Source organism: Oryzias latipes, chromosome 6 (assembly GCF_053564925.1).
Source record: "Oryzias latipes strain Hd-rR chromosome 6, Olatipes_Hd-rR_3.1".
NCBI classification, from domain to species: Eukaryota; Metazoa; Chordata; class Actinopteri; order Beloniformes; family Adrianichthyidae; genus Oryzias; species Oryzias latipes.
The window spans coordinates 33,264,337-33,285,466 of NC_136242.1; the positions used below are offsets into that span (position 1 = coordinate 33,264,337).

Sequence of the window (21,130 nt, forward strand, 5' to 3'; positions counted from 1 at the left end):
AGAAAGAACATATATTTTTTTTTGTGAGGTTACATAAAATGTCATGTCAATAAACTGAAGGCTAAAATGTCAAATAATTTAGTTGAAAATTATTACGGAAAACTAAATTTAATTTCATTCCATCTTTTAGATAAACAGCTGCAATTTCCAGCTTTTTCTGCCACAATTATCACAAAAATGCAGGTGAGATCAAGGAGGGACTGTACATCAATACAGACTATGAGTTTCTCCTTTTTTTATTTTTGAATGCTGGTGTGCCGCGGGATTTCTGTCAAGGAAAAAAGAAAACTACAGGAACGGGGAGGGGGAAGGGGGCGGGGTTGCTCCATGCCAAGAGCTCCACCCCTCTGCAGAAACTAAGTCCGACAAAACAACAGGTTTTTTTTTTGGCTAAAAATGACGTCATCAGATTCAAAAGTCCACTGGGAATGAATTGAAAATAGATCAGAAGATGATCCGACTTTAACCCTCATTGTTCATTCAGGACTTAGGAGATGTTATGGAGAGTAAACAACAACTTAACCTGTTCACTGGTCTCCTTTTTATGAATAAATGAGCAATAAAGAGCTGATTTACCATCAGGAAGCTCATTTAATCAGCACTCAACCACAGAATGCCATCAAAGGCGCATGTTTTCTGCAGGAAGAGCATGACACGTGCATCCATCCATCCATCCATCCATCCATCCATCCATCCAGTGGCTCCCCAACATTACAGCGAGGTGGGACATGACTCCTGAGGCCTGTTTTCTACCCATCATTCTTATTTTCAGGAATTCTTTGTGATAAATACACATATTTCAGGAGATTTTTTATGTCCCTTTTAGTTTTAATAACACAAAAACTGGTACATTTGAATTTTGGTGAATTTTAAAGCGTAATCTTGCTCATGGTGATGTGGGATGGGGGAGTTGTCTCACCAACATGTGATAAAAACGCCACTTTACATCAAGTTACCTCGGCACACCTTTAGTCTTGTCTACAAACAAAGTCAAGGATGGAAAACCGGTCTTTCCCGTGGGAAGAGCTACTGTCTACGGCGCGGCACTCGGTTCGAGTCGGCGGCGAGTTTGCTGCTGAACCCCGTTGGCTCTGTTAGATCATTACACCAAAGCAGGACAAAAACCTTGAAAACTGGAGGACATAACGGAGACAGACGTGCATCCCTGCAAAAACACGCGGCTTTGATCACTCACATGCAAAATGACTCCCTTCTCCAGCAGGCTTTGTTTTTTGGCAGTCATCACGAAGTAATGCGTGTCGTCCTTGTAGTAGACGATGTTTTCCAGGTCAATACCTGTGGGGGGAGAGGGGGGAGATGGTTATAAATCAAACAGATAACTTTCCTGCCAATTTTATCTGGGAGCTAAAGTTTCCACAGGAATGCAGACTCCTTCAAATCTGTGTTAGAAAGGGCAAAAATGATCAGGATAATCTGCATTTATTAACCACAAATACCTGTTTGAATCCTAAATACAGGTGCATATGATAAGAAAATAACTCGTGGAGTCATTTAAACTAATGTGGGTCAATTAGCAGAGTTAACCAGATGCTAAAGCGTTTGCATAACTGCAGGCTCGTTTGTTTCTCTGTCAGGTCTTTGTCTTTTGTTTTTGCATCTGCGTCAGCACTTTGCAACAATCTACCTTCCCACGTTTGTGTTCACGAGCTGCTGCAGGCCTCGGCTCCTGCAGCCAATTACAGCAATTAGTTTTCGGCGGCTGTCAGATCCGCCGCGCTCGTTGCCCGCCGTCACGTTCCGATGGTTGCCTTCGGGGGAAGTTTGGAGCGGCTCCCCTGAGTGAATCCCGCGGCTCACCCAGAAAACCTTCAGAGGCGTTTCTGCAGCAGAGGACGTTTACGCTGAAGAGCTGCGGCGCTGGCGTTTCTGCCGCCGCAGCGGCTTTGCTGAAGCAGATTCTGGAGCTTTTGAGCGGTCTGGTACGTCAACCATGTGACTTTTATAACGTGAAGGTCCAGAACTGAACACAGGGAAAAGATTTTGTAAAACTTTCTTCTGAGCTTGGATTTGCTTCTGACGCTTTATTTTTTTTCTTTACATATGTTCAAACCCACAGTTTTTTGTAGTGTGAAGAACCTTTGAGGAACAAAAACATCCAACTGCCACTCCTGGTCATTTGGAAGTTTTCAAATTTTCTGTTGGTTTTATCTCCATAGCAACCATTTTATTTTTTGGTCGCCAGACGGTGGCGAACAGGTCGATTTATATTTATTTATTTATATTATATTTATTTATTTTTAGTCGCACGTTTTTTAATTTCCTTAGCAACAGAGGTTTTAGTTAAAAATATCCAATATTCCTTATTTGCTAATGTAGCTGAAGCCAAGGATTCCTTTATTAAATTTTATAATATTCTGGTAGAAAAAAAACCATACAAGCTTTAAGGAAACGGCGCTTTTGCAAGTTCAGACGCAAACTTTCCCAAACAGCTTCCCAATGATGCTCCACAAAGTTAGGATGCGATAGAGCGGGATCCCTGGGAGGAGTTTACCTTTTTTAGAAGGTACAGAAGGTGAATATTTTGGAGGATTCAAGATGGCGGCCTCTTCCTGAGGTCAAAGGTCAACAAAACTTCCATTGTGGTCGGAGACTTAACCCGGTGGCGAGTGAGTGAAATTTTGCAAAGATCGCTTAAACGAACGTTCTTCCCCCAATACTGCCACATTTCACACTGTGCCAGCAGTTGGCCCTGTAGCCATCCCATAATGATTGTCAAACTTTCTTTGGATAGCCCACCAACACGTGTGTTTAGGTTTCAGCAGTGGACAGAATTGAAGGCAGAAGGAAGAGTTTGACCAACCTGTGGCTTCTCTGAGGTCTTGGAAGAACTTCTGATTGAAGATGAAGGCCACGCCGCTGATCTCCTCAACCTTGGCCTCCGCTGTTGTGTTCCTGTTGATGAAGTTAGCGGTGATGGCGATGGCGAGTTTGCCCCTGAACTCTTTGCGGCGAAACCCTGCCGGAGAACACGGAGAAAGGGGGGCTTCAGGTCAGCAACAGGAAACGGCAACAACTTCAGAGGGTTTGACGTAAAATAAACTTCAAAGAAGGTTAACATTTGGAAAAAAAATGTTGTTCTAATTGCATGCAGAGGTTCCAGTTCAAAGCTGAGGTTCATGGTTCTCTTGTGCCTTGTTTCCATTGAGCCATGGTCCGGTGCAGTCTGGTCGGGTTTGTAGGTGCCATTCTTTAAGCGTGGTCTTTATTATGGTGAATGAATATGGTTTTTTGTTTTGACTATAGTATTATTGGCGGTAATCACCTGGGGGGTATTCCCAGGAGAATTGTGGGATACCATTCCCTTTGCCTGTCTGGATGGATTTGGGTTTAAGTGTGGGTTTTTGACCAAATGCGTTTAGCTGTTTTACTGTCTTTTGCCGAGTTATTTGTCTAGTTATGTTTAATTCTTTCTGCACCATGAGTGAGAGGGAGGGAGAGGATGAGTTTGTTTAGCACCACTAGTGCATAGTGGTGTAATGTTAAAGTTGGAGAAATGGTAAATGATTTTATGTTTCATGATGTGAACCCATTTTGTTTCAATCATTTTATTGTTGTACAAATGAGAATGTCTGCAGCCTCAAACTTAAACATATGAGAGTTCAAGAATTACAACAAATGAAGATGGAAAAACATTTAATTGAATTGGAGTAATATGACATTTACGGTAGTTAGATAAATATGTAAATTTGAGTTGTAAAAAAAATATTGAGTTTTATAGACGTAAGAAATTAGGTTGAAAAAAATTTAACTCAATTACTTGTTACCAATTGAAGTAATTAATTTAAGTTGGATAAGTTATATATTTATGCGTCACAATGAAAATAGAAATTAGATAGAAACTCGTGTGTTTACTTAGTCCGTTCTTTTGCTCCAAGCAGAAACTCTTTCTTTTGCTGATGATGCAGTCGTGTTTCTTTTTTGATGGACGTATAATCTTCATACGCCGTCATTTAAATCTCAGACTCCGTTTCACTGAAGTATAGCGCTCTCTTTTTTTTCTCCACGCATTTCCATGGTGACTCCAGAAATCGGCGATCCATTGAGAATGTCTTTATGTACCGTAAATTCCGGGTTACAAAGCGCACCCGATTACAAGCCGCACCCACCTATAATCACGTGCTTAATTATTTTTGTACATTCACAAGCCGCATCAGATTACAAGCCGCTGCCTCGACAAAGTGCATCTTGACTCCCAGAGTGAGCATGTCTCATAACCACACTGTGGGCGGGTATTGCTTTGACTCAAGCTCATGTATCCAGATACACCCACATCTGAAACAGCATGGACCTCTATTCTGTTCACAAGTTCCTCAGTTATGGGTTTTTTTATTTGATTTTTTTTTTTTTTACTTATTGACAAACTAGGTATCATACATAAAATTACTAACAGTAACCATATAATCAACATTACATCCCTCAGTTATGATGAGGAAATTTACATCCGCGATCCCCCATTTCCCATGAGTCTTAGGGGCTAAAGGCGGGGCCAACGCCCGGCTCGCCACACTGTTGTACGTGTTTAAGAATGAGCAAGGAGCAGCAGTGCATGGAGGGGTGAAAAGGAACAACTCTCCTTCCACTTGTGTCGCGGCAGCATTATGGTACTAACGGGGCTGGTTAAAAAAACACCAGTAAAATAGCGCGCGCCTCAGCGCAATACGCGCGCCTCAGCGCGGCGCGTTCGTCAGAAGCTTCCTTTCACAACAAACACTTGTTGCTCCGCGCTCGCCAAGCGGGCTCCTTGTCTCCCCTTCCTATCCGAAAAGCTCACACGGAGGCTGTGAGCTTTTCAATGCAAAATTCCGCTCAGTCAGAAACCGTAAAAACGACCACATGGATTTGTGTTTCCAGTCATGTCCCGACAAAATAAAGGCTGATGTTATTCACACATATTTACGTGCAGCCAGCCGAGTCACTATGACTCAGAGGTAAATACACTTCTGAGCATGCGCTGTTCTCTCCGTCACGCAGCTGACCGGCATTTCCATTTACTGATGGGGGATTTTTCACGCTGCTTTTAACGATTGCTTTTAACTTGAAAGCTTCATCATATTGTAGCAGCGATCACGTGCACGTTGGGTCTAATGGCACCAAAGGATTCTGGGATGCGGCCGGGCATGCGTGTTTCTTTTTGTTGAACCATGACTGAAGTGTCTAAGACCTGAAGTGAGGTCCATGCTGTTTGGCTGCTTGAAGGCGTGTTAAAAAACAAGTGACTTGCGCTTGGTGTCGGATGGCGAATACAATACCATTCACCGAGCCCGAATGTACGTTCATGGCGGCCGCCAATTAAATCCATAAATTAGCCGCGTCTCTAAATAAGCCGCAGGGCTGTAAGCGCAGGAAAAAAGTAGCGGCTTTTAGTCCGGAAATTACGGTACTTGCTGTGCACGTGCATTAACCCAGGGTTACCAAGTGGAGCGTAATTACGCTAACTCAGAGGTGGGCACTGAGGGCCGCATTCCTGCATGTTTTCCAGCATACCCTGCTCTGGCATGTTCTAATTGGCTGGACACACCTGTACCAGGTATTCAGTCATGAGTAGGGCAAGATTATTGGCTGGACACACCTGAACCAGGTAATCAGCCATGAGTAGGGAAAGGCTATCTTGAAATCATGCAGACACACCAGCCCTCGAGGCCTGGAATTGCCCACCCCTGCGCTAACTCATATCCGGTCTTTTGGAACCGACATACCCAGAGTAAACAAGTTCAGGTGGATTTCAGCCAGAGTTCAGGGTTAAAGTCAGGCTAGTTTAAACATGCTTCCTGGAATACCCCCCAGGTGGTCACATGTTTGTGGGTGGAGACAAGTAGTTTTAACTCACCTGTGGTTTGTCCCCATGTAAGATGGAAGGGGGGGTAAGCTGGGTTGCCTGCCGTATTTTTTGATGACGGCCTTTTCCGTTTTTGTGTTTTTTTTCTTGATTCTTTGCTTTTTTCCCTTTTTTGATCACGTTATAATACGTGGATTTTATGACCTTTTTCACTATTAAAAGTTCAAAATACGATCTTCGTTATGCTTCATCCTGGATCATACCAAAGCGGACTGGAATGTACCACTCAGTGGAAACGAGGGGTTTAGGGGAACCTGCAGCTTCTTCCATCCGGACTCTGTGGTGAAGTCCGGATGGGAGGAATTTAACAACTCCTGGGAGGCAAACTCTCGCCTGTGGTTGCAAACATGCCTGGTAGCGTGTTCCTCCTCCCATCTGCTCCAATGATGACATCAAACTCCAGCTCGCTGACGGGGTGTGTCCTGGGGTGGACCTCGGCCCTCCAGCCTATCCCTGGGGAGACACAACCGCGGAATCAGACAGAAATGCATCTGGCACAGCCGAGTTGACAGCGTCAGCGTGGAAGTCCTCCTTCTGTCTGCTTGTAGCGGCGCGGTTCACTTACTTTCACCCTCTTGGTCTTCGGGGGGTTCGATGAGACCCTTGAACTCTATGTTGACGTGGATCTCGATGCCCAGCAGGAGAGCCACTTTCAGCAGTATCAACTGAAGCTGACGAATACCTTCGAAGCAGAGAAGACTTTCACACCACTGTGGTCCACCTCCAGGTGAACGCCGGACTAAAGTATTCACTCACTGATATGATCGATAGCACCGGCGCAGAACTTCCCGTAGAATTTTTTGGCCCCGAGGCCCCTGAGGTCTTGGATGGTGAAGGGCCAAAGGTGCAGCACGTTGTTTCTGGAGAAGGCGTCCCTCTTCTCCAGAAGCACCACTCTGGCTCCCAAAAAAGCCAGTTCGATGGCGGTACGTAAGCCGCATGGCCCCGCCCCGATGATCAGACACTAAACAAGAGACAGAAAAACCAAAATTTGTTCCATCTGAATCGGTTTAACACCCTTGTGCTATCTTATGGGGTCCAGATGACCCCCCCCCTTCTGTTGACGTGTTCTCCCTACCATGACAAAGGTGGATAAAGGTGGAAAGATTTCATGTAATCCATCGACACCAGTGAAGATCACAAATCATTGAAGAAAAAGGGTTCAGAGCACTGTCTAGTGGGTCTATATGACCCAACTCCCAATGTTAAAGTACCTAGGATAACACAAAGGTTAAAGGTCGCATTGTCCTAAATGACAAAGAGAGGATTTATCACTCAGAAGACTTGGTTTTATTTTCACACGTGTTGTTCTGCCAATTCACAAGCATTCCAAGATCATTTCACATCTGATAATATTTCTATTGTAATCCCTTAGTCCCACCTGCCCCTAAGGGGGGCTATAAACAAAAAGGGTACGGGCCCGCAGGAGAAGGCTGTAGATCACTCGGTGAGCCCGTAGAGAGAAAACCTTTAAGTCGTTTTTTTCCTTGGGCATGCTGCGAGCGACAGGTTGTAGTGAACATTTATACGACACGAAAGTGTAGCCTCAGTCAACTGCACCTGTACGGGGGGGGGGGGTTTGACCTGTGCGGGTGCTGCGAGTTTTTGGGTTGTCATCTGGACTCTATCCGAATGGCACTCATCCACTTGGATGAGTGAGGAAAGGCTTCAAGGAAAAAGGTCTAAAATCCAGATGCCATGACGCAACTTTAAGACAGCGCCACCTGGGTAAAACCTGGGTCGCCCGCACCTGTACCGGGGTGGACCCCCAGTCGCTGTAACCTCGGTTTAAGGGGTTTATGTCTGATGGCAGAGGCTCACCTTTGTGTTGGCACATGCACGTCCTTTCTTGTACTCCTTTTGGGTGGCCCGCTTGTCTAGCTTCGTCCAGAGCGCTTTGGCCTTCCAGTAGTTGAGTTTGGACTTGAGCTTGTGGTAGAAGACCCTGTGCTCGGTGGGCTTGACTTCCAGATGTTCACACAGCTCCTGGAAGGCCTTCAGCGTGCCTTTACACGTGGACGCCTGGACGAAGTTGTCGAACAGGGCGTGGGATTTGTTCACCCCGACTCCTCCACCTGCACAGGCGCCTCCATCCCCCATGGTCCAGACTCAGGTCTGTGGTGGCCCCCCCGTGAGGCAGGGGACTCTGGGTCCAACCCCCTGCCCTGAAACAGCCTCCCCCCACCCCCCCACCCCCGATGAATGGCTCTAACTCCCACCGTCGAGCATTCTTATTCTGTTGGAAAAGCAAAACGAGACATCGTCAGCACTTTGAGGGGTTTGAAGGGACAAGCAGAGGTTGGCAATTATATACCCACAAGAAAAGACGGTTAAAGACGTTCATGAATCTATTCGTCTGCATCAGAATGAAAGGGCACGGCCCTCTTATTCTCTACGCCACTCAGAAATGTCAGTTTAAGCTTAAATTTCTCAATGAATGTCCTCCATTATCAGAAAAATGCAACAAGAGCATGTTAAAACATGTGTAAAATAGAAATTTTATACTGAAATCAAATGACCGTCTATGTGTTAACATGTACAAACATACGTGTAAAGGCCCGTTCACACCGGGACGAATATTCGCCAGGCGTTATTCGCCAGCGTTTTTCGCCACGTTTTTTGTGTTCACACCCAGGCGATTTTCGCTGACGATGAGCCGAGCGAACATGCAATTTCATTCCCTGACATTAGATGGCGCTTAATGTAAACAGAAATACTCCTGTACACAAGGTGGCGCTGCGCAACTTTACGCTTGTTAAAGTCGCTTTTTACTCAGAAGAAGAGAGAAAGTATTTACGCGCTTGTCAGAATCATACAAAGAAAACATGAATATTTCAAGCACCAGTAGCTCCAACTGGTGCTTGGTTCGGGGATATTTTAGAATGTCCGTCATTATTTCTTCGCGGCAGTGTAGACGCTACTCGGCGTCTATCTTCTTCGATGGTATGTGTGCTCAGCAAGGCAGTTTTGTGTTTGAGCGCCCACAAGTGGTGTTTTACTGTAACTTCAGAAGCTCCAGACACGTGTGCAAAAGCGCCATTCTCATTGGTCGAATAGATTTCGACGCAAGGCGTCAAAAAAAAAAAACGAACCCGAGGCGTTTTTTTTTTTGACGCTTTGACGCGTGGCGTTTTTTCACGTCGGTGTGCACACTCTCATTGGTGCCCTTTGTTTAGTCACGAGGAGTTAAACGTCGCAGAAAATCACCGGCGAAATTCGTCCCGGTGTGAACAGGCCTTAAACCTTTTGCTGATAAAAGAAGAATGTTGTAATAAGGCTCAGTTTAACTCTGACAGAAGCAGCTCTTTAAACGTCATCACCAGCCAAAGCCGAGCCGGCGTGAACGCCACAGAGGAGCGGTCGTGGAGATCACCTAGTGAAAAAAATGCCCTTGATCTCCCACGTCTCTGCTCCGCGCCAAACGCCGGAGGCACCGAGGGGGGAGCTGGCGTTTTCCTAATGAGATCTGTAGCTTTAGCAACTCAAGAAGTGGTAAAAAGTAGATAAAAAAGAAGCTTTTTATAACTTTAATATTTTGAAACTGTGTTTTCTGGCTGTGAGAACAAACTGTCAAAACAAATAATCAGGAAAAACATGGCTGCAAATGACAGTTGTGTTGGTCGTCATTTCCTCTTTTGATCATTTTTACAATTACTTGAGTTGTCGCTCTAAAAACATCCATTTCCTCGTTCTGTCTAAACAATGCAACTGGTTAGAATTATGAGTTAAATTAGAGCTTAATTCTTAACAGGGTGAGTGTGTCTGCATTATTAGTGGGTTTCTATAATTCAAAGGATATTTTAAGTATTTAAAGACCATCGGTCAGAACATCATAGACATTCTTTTAGTTTCATGCTATCACATTAGCAACAGCGTGCTAACTTATTAGTCGTTAAACTTAAAGAGCCTTAAACCTCAAAGCTTTACAGCTGCAGAGCTGATAGAACAGCACACTTATCCTACGCAACGGCGTTTAGAAAAAAAACGAATTCCTTCACTACTTAGTACACAAAATGTACTGGAAATTTCCCAGAAGTCTCTGCAATACACCAGTGTGCCATTGAGGCAAAAATAAACCACAATGCATTGCGATTTTTTAATTTAAAAAAAAAAGTATATTCATTTATTTTTATAAACCATCCAGGTTTTCATCATCAGAACACAGTAGATTCATAAATAGTCTTCATAAAATGTTTATTAGGCTTTTACTTCTGCAAATTTCACAGGGAGAAATTCACTCATCATGGCAGCTCAAAGAAAAAAAAAGGCATTTTTATGTTAAATATTTTAAATATTAAATGGTAAATATTTAGCATTTAAAAAACAGAAAGTAGTGAGTATATGTCCAAATGACATTGAAGTCCAGGAGCCTACAGTCCTGTACTATATAGTCATGTAGGGGTTAGACAACAACAAGAGTGTGTAACAGACAAACAGGCACAGAGGAAAAAGATCAAACTGTAGTTCCACCCCAGTATGCTGATGGTTTGTACAGCTTTTACTTAAGATCATATAATTCGTAAGTAATTAAAACACATTTTTACTGTAGATATATAATTATCGGCTGATAATGAACAATTATGACTCCATCCCAATAATTACGATAGGCAGAATAAAGCAGGACGATCGCGCTGCATTTACCCGTGTGGGCTGACTTTAGCCTGTTGCAGTGCCACTGAGCTCAGCTTGGTGCGAAGTAATGTTTGTGCCACTGTGCCTCTTACCGAGCGTTGTATTTGGACCTGATCTTCTGTCTCTTGACCCAGACTCTGACCCTGTTTGCCTGCCGCCTGCCCCGACCCTCGCCTGGATTTTAGCCATCTTGTCTCTCCTCTGATGATCTCATGCCTGTTATTGACCCCTGACCCTGATTTAGCTTTGCTAATAAACCTTGGATCAAGCCGTCTGCCTGTTCTTGTGACAGTAACCGCCTTTCACTGTTCACTATGGCAGAGCGTGAAAAAGCCATTCAAACGTGTTTGTCTACATTTTCCTTAAGTTTTTTGCAGGTAACAAAAGCACAGTTCAGAGCAATACACCGTTACTTTAAAACAAATAATTATTAGTTTTTAATTAGCGGTTATTGGTCATAAAAACTCATTATCGTGCATCACAACCTTATATAGTAGATGGTGTATCTATTCTGTTCTATACCAAAAAAATACAAAGAAATATGGAAGTCTAAAGAAATATTTAGCATGGGAAACCTGTTTAAATCAAAGTCTTAGCTCTTAACTCTACTGACCAGGACACTGAGCGAGTTTATAAAAAGTACTGTGGTCCCGGTACCAGTGGCAACATGGAGGAAACCGGCCAGTGCAGGAAGTCAGGCCTCCTTTTCACAGCCTGCCAAGTGTTAAAAAAATACTGACTGGAAGGGGAACAGGCCGGGCAGAACAGACACCGACTAGACCAACCAACCTTTTACCCTTTAAGAAAACAAAAACATTTGACCGTATGAGCAAGAAGCATCAGCACAAACATGTGACCACTGACTTCACACCAGCATTTCCACAGATTTCAAAGCCATTTTCAACGACACACAGACGCCCAAAAACATGACATTTAGTCCCCTTCATAAAAGAAACTGCTTCAAACTGTAAACAGGAACTCCTCTGAACACCATGAGGTCTTTCAAACAGACTTAATCAGCAAAGGCGTTAAAAATCAAAGTTACTGCATCATTTGATTGAAATGTTTATAGTAAAGATGTACAAAATTAAAAATGTGTTTACGAAAATGAGAAACAAAAATAAATAAAATAAACAAAAATAAAAATAGAGGATAAAAAGATGTGAGACTACGTCTCTGAGTTGAGTGCTTACGCATGAAGGCCTTTGGCCTTTGCTTAAATAAACACTGATAAGGGCTAATTTGTCATTAAGCAGGTGCTAATCTGTGTCCAAAGCCTTTTTTTATGAGGCATTCCTCAGGAACCAACAAAATGACACTCAACGATTTCTGCTGTGAATTTACTCTTCATGAAACGAAGAACTAGGAACTTGACTGGATCCGGGTTGATGCAGATCATGCTGCTCTGCAGATCCTGAACGACGGCCAGCTGACCCCATGGGGGCACTTCAGTGCGGCTCGTGTGGACATTCCTACACCCTCAGGACGACCTTCTGCCCCCCTTTTGGCTCCGGTCTCATTAAAAAGGATTAAAGTCGTCCAGTTTACAGTCACTGGATCAGCGTTCTGCACCAGTTCCCTGGAGAAATTAAGATTCACTGTCAGGTGGAGTTATTGCAGATTTTACCGCACAAGATAAAAGGTCTGGGTTTACAAAATGTCTTCATAGATATCAAATCCATATTCACATAGAAATCAAACTGTTAAATTAATTCACAATCAAATAATGAGTGAGGATGGACCTCACTCATTATTTGAGGAAGACTTTCTTTCACCGATTAAGGATATAAAATAATCGGTGTAGATCCGACCACTACATAACTGGATGAACTGTGGGATTTTACTCGCCCATGGCGTTCCTCCACTTGGATGCCTATCCTCGCATGGATGACATTCCACAGACACTATGGCCTTCTTCTTGCAGTATTACGTCACTTAATAACCTACAAAAAGATCAAAGGATAAAGCCAGGAGGCAGCACACTTCCCAGCGATGCTTTCAGACGATACGTCTGACAAATCCGATCGTTCTCCTTTTAGAGTTAAGACAAAGTGTACGGTAAAATATGAAAGCCTGTCGGTCTAATCTCGATCCGTTATCCCTTTTCTCTGACCGAATGCCATCCGGCCCTTTTCCAGACTTAAGCAGGCGATGTTGGCGTTTGTTCAAAACACGCAGCGAACCGCAGATTCATGAGAAGCGTCAGATAAATCCAGATTTCAGGATCAGAGAGCGAAATCCTCACCCTCAAAGGAACAGCATCCTCACAGACGCGTTTGTCGACTCAGATTTTCAGAGGACCCTTCTGGGATCAATGTCTCTCATCCAATCCAAGTCGTCAATCAAAGCAGACAGGCTGTACATTAGTGTACAATTTAAAGGAGGATTAACAAAAGCAAAAATGAAAGGAGCAGATCTGCAGTGATCAGGAGCCTTTTTTATTCCCAAAGCAGCGGTGGCTTGTTGGCTTTGGTGTCCGGCGTTAATGATCATCTCAGCATGATGACGGTGACAGAAGTGCAGTAGCTCAGAAAACTATTTATGGAGCAGCGTGACGAGAGGTGTGGTCCATTTGTAAGCTGTCCCTAAACCATAAAACCAACAAGGGGGAGTTTGATTACAAAGTAATGAACTCAACTGTCCAATATTTGGACAAACTTCAAGGAATTGGGAAAAAAACAAATAACACGGAAACCAATCAGTGGCTTTCACTCAAAGAAAGAAAAGGTGGCTTCTGCACACCGATACATTATCAGGTTTTTCTACACTATGATAAAAGAAATAGCTGTCAGTCAAGCCTACTATGCTGCCATATATGAAATTATTTACAAAGAGCACGGCTCAGATTTCCAAAATTACTTCCAGTTTTTGGAATAGAAATATTTATAAAATGCCAATGAAATAATCAATGCGCCAGAATATTAAAGACCTTTGTCATAGATGGCCATCTCGACCTTTAGACAGATGAACCGTCCAAGAGGACGGCATGACGCGTCAACAGTCATAAAAGGCACTCAGGTGAAGAAACGGACTCACGGGGGTTCAAAATACAGGGAGGCATCGCTTTTCCCTTCGTAGACAACATTGGTTTAAGCCACAAACAGTTGTAAATGTGATACATATGTGGTGCTTTCAAGTACTGACATTGTTGGCCAAAAATGCCAGCCAGGCCACTGAGGAGCATGGACCTCTGGGAATGACCCAATTCCCAATTCTGAAGTTTAATTCCAACATGGGATTAAAACTGTTAGCGTTGAATCTTTCTTATAAAGGTGCTTTGGCTTCGCTCGAGCACCAGGTGTCACTGTTGTTTTAAATTTTTGTTACTGCCTGAAGCCTCACGAAGCTTCATCCGTCCATCACTGGCTCTGTTTACAATATGAAAAAGTTTTTGCCCAGTTAGTTTAATTTATTTTTGCAATTTTGCTGCTGGACTAGAGTAATGCTACCTGTTCTCCAGTTTTACTATGACTCACACTTCCCAGTTCCTAGTCATCCCCGTGTCACACACCCACCATGCATTTTTTTTTTTTTTTTTTTTTAAACTTGTCCTGTCCAACACCTAGGCAAACAGATGAGAGCTGAGGGCCTCTTGTGTTGGACATATTTTATTTTAACAAGAGAGGTTATTAATCTTCAGACAAACCAAAGGTATGTCTGAATAAACCCCTTTTGTAATTGAGGCTAAACTTTATTAATTGCAATCATGTTTGAAAATCTTTGGTGTTGGACCGGACGGAAAAGGAAAGAGGGGAAAAAGAGAGAGGGACGTTAGAGAGAGGGGGGGGTAGGAGGGTGATAATAGGAGGGGAAGGGGGGTAAGACCATGAAGCAGCATAGAGCAGACAGGTTTACTGGTTGTTTATCGTTACGGTACGGTCAAATGTAGTACAAAAAGGGCGGGGCCTGTTCACACACACTCAAATATTATCAACACACCTGCTAGCTGCAAAAATGTCCACATGTCAACATGTACACAAAACAGATAGTGTTCACAAACGCATACCTATGCCTTTAAACCAACTAGTGTGAAATATTTCATTCATTCAATAATGCAAACTATTAGTGCAAAGGTGAGCTAACACCTGTGCTCAAGTGAGTGTTTATGTTCTTCTAAAATGGATGGTGGAATGTGAAAAGAAGGAGGAGGAGCGCCCAGCCACCCCCACACCCAGACCCCCGCCGCAGCAGCAGCGGCAGCCGGAATTCCCCCAACGCCACACGGGAACAGGCAGGGAACAACCGCCCCCCGGGCGACCAAGACCGCCACCCAGGCCAGGGCCAGCAGGACCGCCGCGAGGCCCCCAGAGCCAGAGAGCAGGGAGGCGCGGAGGGAAAGAGAGCGCCGCCCCAGCCCAGCCAGGAAAGCAGCCCCCCCGCCGCGCCGGAAGAGCCCAACGCAGGGCCCCACCGGAGAAGGACGCCCACAGCCCCAGACGAGCACCCCACCACCACCCAGGAGTTCCGGGCATCCCCCCGCCCCGACCCCAGGTACGAGCCAGGACCCCCCAAGGGAGACCCGCTCCGCACTCCAGGCAGCCACCCACCCGGCCCACGGTTGGTCCAGGTAGGAGCAAGGCAGGGGCCCGCCGCCCCCGCCCAGGAGGGGGGAACCCCGGGGAAAAAAGGGTGGCCCACAAGGGGTGTTATAAATATGGCCCGACCAGGCTCGGCCATGTTGGAAGTTTGGCGGGGCCCAGCGCCCAGGGGCAAGGACCAGGACCCACCCCCCAGGGACACGAACACCCCCGGCTCAGGTGTAATATGAACCCCCCCACCGTGCGGAGAGAGCACCGCCGGGCCCAGGGAGCCGGCACCCAAGGGACACGGCCGCCATCGCCAAGGGGCCCACACCCCCCACCAGGGAAGGGGTAGGGGACAGATGGACCCAGGTCCCACCTTCCTTGTAAAATGTGTGTGCGTGTATGGGTGTTTGAGAGGGTGTTTGTGTGCATGTGTGTGTGTTTATGTTTGAGTGTATATATTGAAGGGGGAGGGGTGTGTTTACTAAGGGGGGTGCAGTTAAAATTGGCGAGTAGGGCACTAAGGGGACATCTCCTGATTACTCACCACCATGCATTTTGTGCGCGGTCTGAACATGAGATTTCGGTCTTCCGTGATACGTGTAATTCATACGTGTTTCTTGCGTTCCTCATTTGTCGATGTGCAGTAATGTTCATCAAGGGTTTGTGCTGACGGCTTTTTACGCAAATTGTGTTTTGAACTGTTCACATTTTTTGGTTGGTTGATAATTACACATTTTGTGCATATTTTGCGTAATTTATATGCAATTATTACTTAAATCTTATGCAATTGGGCGTGATTTTTGTAAGGTGCATACACAAATTTGTGTCTTTCCACGACCGTTCCTAAAATGCCTTACAGCCTTTCCATGCATGAACCACTGAAGTACAGATTTATATCACGTATACGGTGCACATGATGAACTGCATACAAACGGCGCAATAATCACGCACGGTTCATGTTTTACGTTGGTTTATGTTTTCTTTACATAGTTTATTCATACTTCTTCCGTGGTTCATTCGTTATGCATCTGTAAAACTTTAACATGAAGACCTTTCTCACTTTTTCTATGTATATTTACGAATGACCAATTCTCATCCGTGCAATATATTCAAAGTGTACGTAGTGGGACACGACCTTAAAATATAGTATAAAGGCCTGTACACACCGGGACGAATATTCGCCAGCCGTTTTTCGCCAACGTTTTTCAACACGTTTTTTGTGTTCACACCCAGGCGATTTTCGCTGACGATGAGCCGAGCGAACATGCAATTTCATTCCCTGACATTAGATGGCGCTTAATGTAAACAGAAATACTCCTGTACACAAGGTGGCGCTGCGCAACTTTACGCTTCTTAAAGTCGCTTTTCACTCAGAAGAAGAGAGAAAGTATTTACGCGCTTGTCAGAATCATACAAAGAAAACATGAATATTTCCAACACCAGTAGCTCCAGCTCCAGTTCCAACGATGAAGAAATTATTGTTCTGTTGAATGATGAAAGACCCTGGAGAAGACGTCGATTTTGGTTACATCCCATAGTTACGAGAAGAGAACAACATGGGGAGTTTTATCTACTGGTACAAGAGCTGAAAATGTATCGTGAGCGTTTTCGGGGATATTTTAGAATGTCCGTCAGTGAGTGCATCTTCATCTTATTTCTTCGCGGCAGTGTAGACGCTACTTGGCGTATATCTTCTTCGCCGTGACGTATGTGTGCTTAGCAAGACAGTTTTGTCCCGTTGCGTTTTTTTTAAAAATGACGCTTTTACGCGTGGCGTTTTTGCGTCAGTTTGCACACTCACATTGGTCCCCTTTTGTTTAGTCACGAGGCGTTAAACGTCGGCGAATATCGCGCGCGAAATTCGTCCCGGTGTGTACGGGCCTTTAGAGTCCCACTCTGATAGAAATCATTTTTGAGTTTTTGACATGCAAGCGTGGCATTTTTCTTATGAAAGAGAATAAATGGAATAAGAAGTCATTTAATTTTTGCTTTTCTGAGTATTTCTCTTTTTAAATTGCTGTCAATCAAACTGTCTCAAAGACAGTTATTACGTGCAAAAACTTTCTTTCTGGCATTTCAACTTATTTGCTGTGCAAGGTAATTCAACAACCTGCATGTGCTAGCATCACATCAGTTCTGAGCCACAGCCAGTGCAATGTAGCCTAAATTATCATGTCATTCAAAGCATCTTTCATGGACTTATCATAGTTCTAAAAGTGTCATTTTATTAAACAGCAGGGTCTTGTACACGCATTCATTTTGTCATTCTGTTCACAAAATGTCGATTTGGAACCAACAATAAGTCACTTTTCTCTGTTTCTTCATCGCTAAAGAATAAAGACAGTCTGTGTCGTTTGTGCCCCCCCCCCTTCACTCATGCAATACACAGCCATCATGATAAGAAAGGGGGGGTCAAGGGCGGGGCTACTCTGCTTAGAACCAATGGCCACGCCCACGTAGAGGAGATTCTGGAAACAGAGGCTAGAGATAAATTTGGCTTTTTAAGACATTTCGTTTGTGTTATTTTAGTTAAAAACGTCATTAAAACACCACTGGTTACAATATTTTTTATTGTCATAGGGGCATTTGCAATTAATCTTAGCATGTTGTTCCATTTTTAAAGTGTAACAAAGTGTTGCCAATGAAAATGTGGAGCATAACCAGTTTAGTAACTAAAACAATGCGTCACGACACCCAAACATAAGAGTTTAACACTTTGACGCATGAATTGATTTTCAGCAATAAAGAATCTTCACTTATGCTTTTGCTAAATTAAGGCGAGTTTGAAGCAAAAGTGGTTTGATGCATATTTGCATCACTAAGTGTCAAAGTGTAAGAATAAATATAGAAATTTAAATATAGAGGCATATGTTCAGATAAAAAATATAAATTACCAATATCTCTGTAAATATGTAAGACTATAAATTTGAGTTGTTCAGGGGTGCATTTGGGTGTGTTGGGGGTAAAAAATGGATGTTTCTATGTGTATCTGAAATTGAATGTATACTCATTGGAGAGGGAACCGGACTATAATAGATGTTGGCTGTGATAAAAGTAGTCTAAAACAGGGATGGACAACACCAAGCCTCAGGGCCGCATTCCTGCATGTTTTCCAATTTTCCAATTACCTGAACCAGGTAATCAGTCATGAGTAGGGTTTGGCTATTTGGAAATCCTGCTGACACACCGGCCCTCCATGCCTGGAGTTGCCCATCCCTGGTCTGGGACATGCGGGTGAGAACTTTCAAAGCTTTCACATCTTCAGATATTTGTTATAGAAAGTATGTTGGAAATAAAATGTTATTTTCCTCATAAAAATTATGTGAGCTGCTGACAAAGGGGAATACTGGCAGACTTCCCTCTCCTTAATTACTTCCGAGTCATAAATAATGGTCCAGTTTTACCTATCTAACCTTCATGCATATCAAAAACTACCATGAAGCAGACGCCACAGCTATGCAGCCAGGAGGACTAAATAACCACAAAATGGAAAAATGCAAAAGCAACAGCACATCTTCTCCTAAATCTACGCTCCTAATGGATTAGCCTAAGCAAGCCTGACGGATTTGAACATTTGATTATCCGTGACATTCGTTTGCATATTTTAAACCTGAGATGGCGGACTGTATTTGGTTACTCAAACACCTGAATCCATCCCTCACAGAGAACTGATAGATGTAATCTGAGACGAGTCCAGCAGCATTAATCTGAACTGGTGAGGATTGGAAAACCTTATACCTCTGTTTCTAAAATGTACCCTTTGATATTGAGATGTCCAATAAATGATAAAAGAAGTAACACAATCTGGAAAGGATTTACGGCAACAGGATATGACTTGTCAGTTTTAGTGTTTTCCTTGACAGACTGAGCATTTCTCGGTCGTTAATCCGGATGGTTTGATGGACAGAAACACAAACAGATGGGATCCAACAAGGAAAACCAACCAACAGCCCGAAATATGCATAAGGTTCTAACGCAAAGTTTCTTGTTCCAGCAGGTCATGCTCAAAGCCCGGAACAACTCTAGTTTTTATTTCAGCGTGTCTGATTGCCCATGTTAAAACTGTAAATCAAACACATTTCCACTTTATAGTTGGTATGTAAAACATATAATAAGTAACTGGTTTTTAAAAACCAAGAGACATCAGAAATCAGACAGTCGAATACATTTTTCCTGTAAAATCCTGTTTGATGTCAAATATAGCACTGAAAATTCATGTTACCACACAAACAGCATTTTTACAGCCCCAAATTCTTATTATATTTTTGATAGATTGATAGTTTCAAATGGTTTTCCTAGGATCAATTAAAAACATTTTAAAACACTTTATGATCAAAACTATCCGATTGGGGCAAAGTACCAGGAGCTCGCCTTGTAAAGCCTCGACGGGTCTTCCGACCGTGAACTCCAGTCATCACAGACCTTAATCCCTGGACTTCCACACTTGCTTTCTCTAATCGGTTTGTGTGGGTGTGGCCGTGTGCAGCTCGGATGGTAAACAAGAGTCAGGACGCCGCGGGGACAGGAACGCGTGACATCCAAATACTCGATTAATGGAAAGTACAAGTCTAAGCTGTAGCTTCGCTCTAAAGCATCGACAAGACCTGAAGGCTCGTCAATACCGAAACTCTTCTCCAAGACAGAGCAGAGGAAGTCATTAGTGCTTTCCTCGTGTGGACGCTACAAAGCTGCAGAATGAAGACAACCAAACAGAAAGTCAGGAGAAGCGCTGCGGGCTCTACAGCGGAAAAACAAACAAAACACGAAAATATTCCTGACTTCTCCTGTAACTTAATAACAGTAGAAGTCTATAATTCTCTCTGGCAGGTGTTGCTCAGGCTTTGTACAAACAGGATGGAAGTTTCCTTCTCTGCTGGTCATGTTTCAGTAAATAACCTAACTAGAAACCAAAGAACAGCAGAAACCAAAGAACACAAATAACGACATCACCACAACCATAAAGATATAAGAACAAGAGTTTTTTGCCAAATAACTTCATTTAGAAACCATTAACCCATTCTTAGTTTACAGGGATGCTGCTTTTTTGGTTCATAAACGTTTTCCAAAGAGGGCTGCACGGTGGCGCAGTGGTTATAGTGCTCTTGCCTCACAGCAAGACAGCCCCTGGTTAAAGTCCCAGCTGGGGGACCTGAAACAGACCATCAATGGGGGACCTTTCTGTGTGGAGTTTGCATGTTCTCCATGTGCACTTAAACGTGGGAGTCCGGCTGTCTCCCACCATTCAAAAACAAGCTTCATAGCTTATCGTCCCTAGGATGTCTCCTGTCTTCGCCCATGAGTAGCTGGGATTTGCCCTGTGACCCCGAAAGGGACAAAACAGGTTTAGAAGATGAATGAATTGTTTCCAAGGAATGTCAACCCTGTAGATGAGTGGAATCCATGTTTTAGCTTAATATGCCTTAACCTCTTGACCAGATGCGGCACCACCAAACCCTCGTCTTCTCAGAAATGGAGAATCAAAGGAAGCAAACGAGCCTCGGCTCTAAACTGAGATCAAACAAAACGCTGTGCACCATTTTCCCTCCAAGGTCAAATGAAAATAAGATGACGAGGTTCATAAAAACTTACCAAACACTACAGTTCAAAAAAAGTTCAGTTCAAACCTTGACCTGTTTTTATTCTATATACAATTTGCGTTTAACAAAAACCAAAAATGCTGAAAAATACTTCTTTAAAATTCGAAAATAAGTAACGGTGGAGTCAACCCTTCGGGTGACTTATACTAAGCCTAGTGTAATGTCTGACAAATACTACAGTAAATGTATTTCATTTTCAACATAAATTTACTGGTTTGCAGTAGAGATGTAACCACTGACTTTTCCCACAATTCAATTCAACGCTGTGACACACAGTTCGGTTTTAAACCAAGAGTTGTAGCATCCCCACTGTTTACACAGATGATGGCCCCAGTCTGATTCATTTTGATCCCGAGTCCCGATCCAATACTTTTGTAATACTTGAAAATAAAAAGTTATTGACAGATCCCAATGGTACCTTTTTTTCCATTAACCTTCTTTTATCACTTCACACTTAAACAGAGAAATTCTGTGACGTAGCTTTTAGGGTTGGGCGATGTCCCTTAAATTGGCAGTTG

General features: G+C 43.6%; 1 protein-coding gene across 23 annotated transcripts in view; it reads right to left on the reverse strand.

Annotated features, from left to right (window-relative positions):
* mical3a (microtubule associated monooxygenase, calponin and LIM domain containing 3a) overlaps positions 1–21,130 on the reverse strand; it is an 83,953-nt gene that overhangs the window by 39,211 nt on the left and 23,612 nt on the right. For all 23 annotated transcript variants that reach the window (XM_078949084.1, XM_078949078.1, XM_078949076.1 and 20 more), the window contains exons 2-7: positions 7,679–8,093; positions 6,614–6,821; positions 6,423–6,539; positions 6,209–6,310; positions 2,822–2,977; positions 1,196–1,296 (exon numbers count right to left, since the gene is read on the reverse strand). In XM_078949084.1, coding sequence (XP_078805210.1) covers positions 1,196–1,296; positions 2,822–2,977; positions 6,209–6,310; positions 6,423–6,539; positions 6,614–6,821; positions 7,679–7,957 — 963 coding nt within the window. In that variant the 5' untranslated portion in view covers positions 7,958–8,093. The remainder of the gene's footprint in view (positions 1–1,195; positions 1,297–2,821; positions 2,978–6,208; positions 6,311–6,422; positions 6,540–6,613; positions 6,822–7,678; positions 8,094–21,130) is intronic.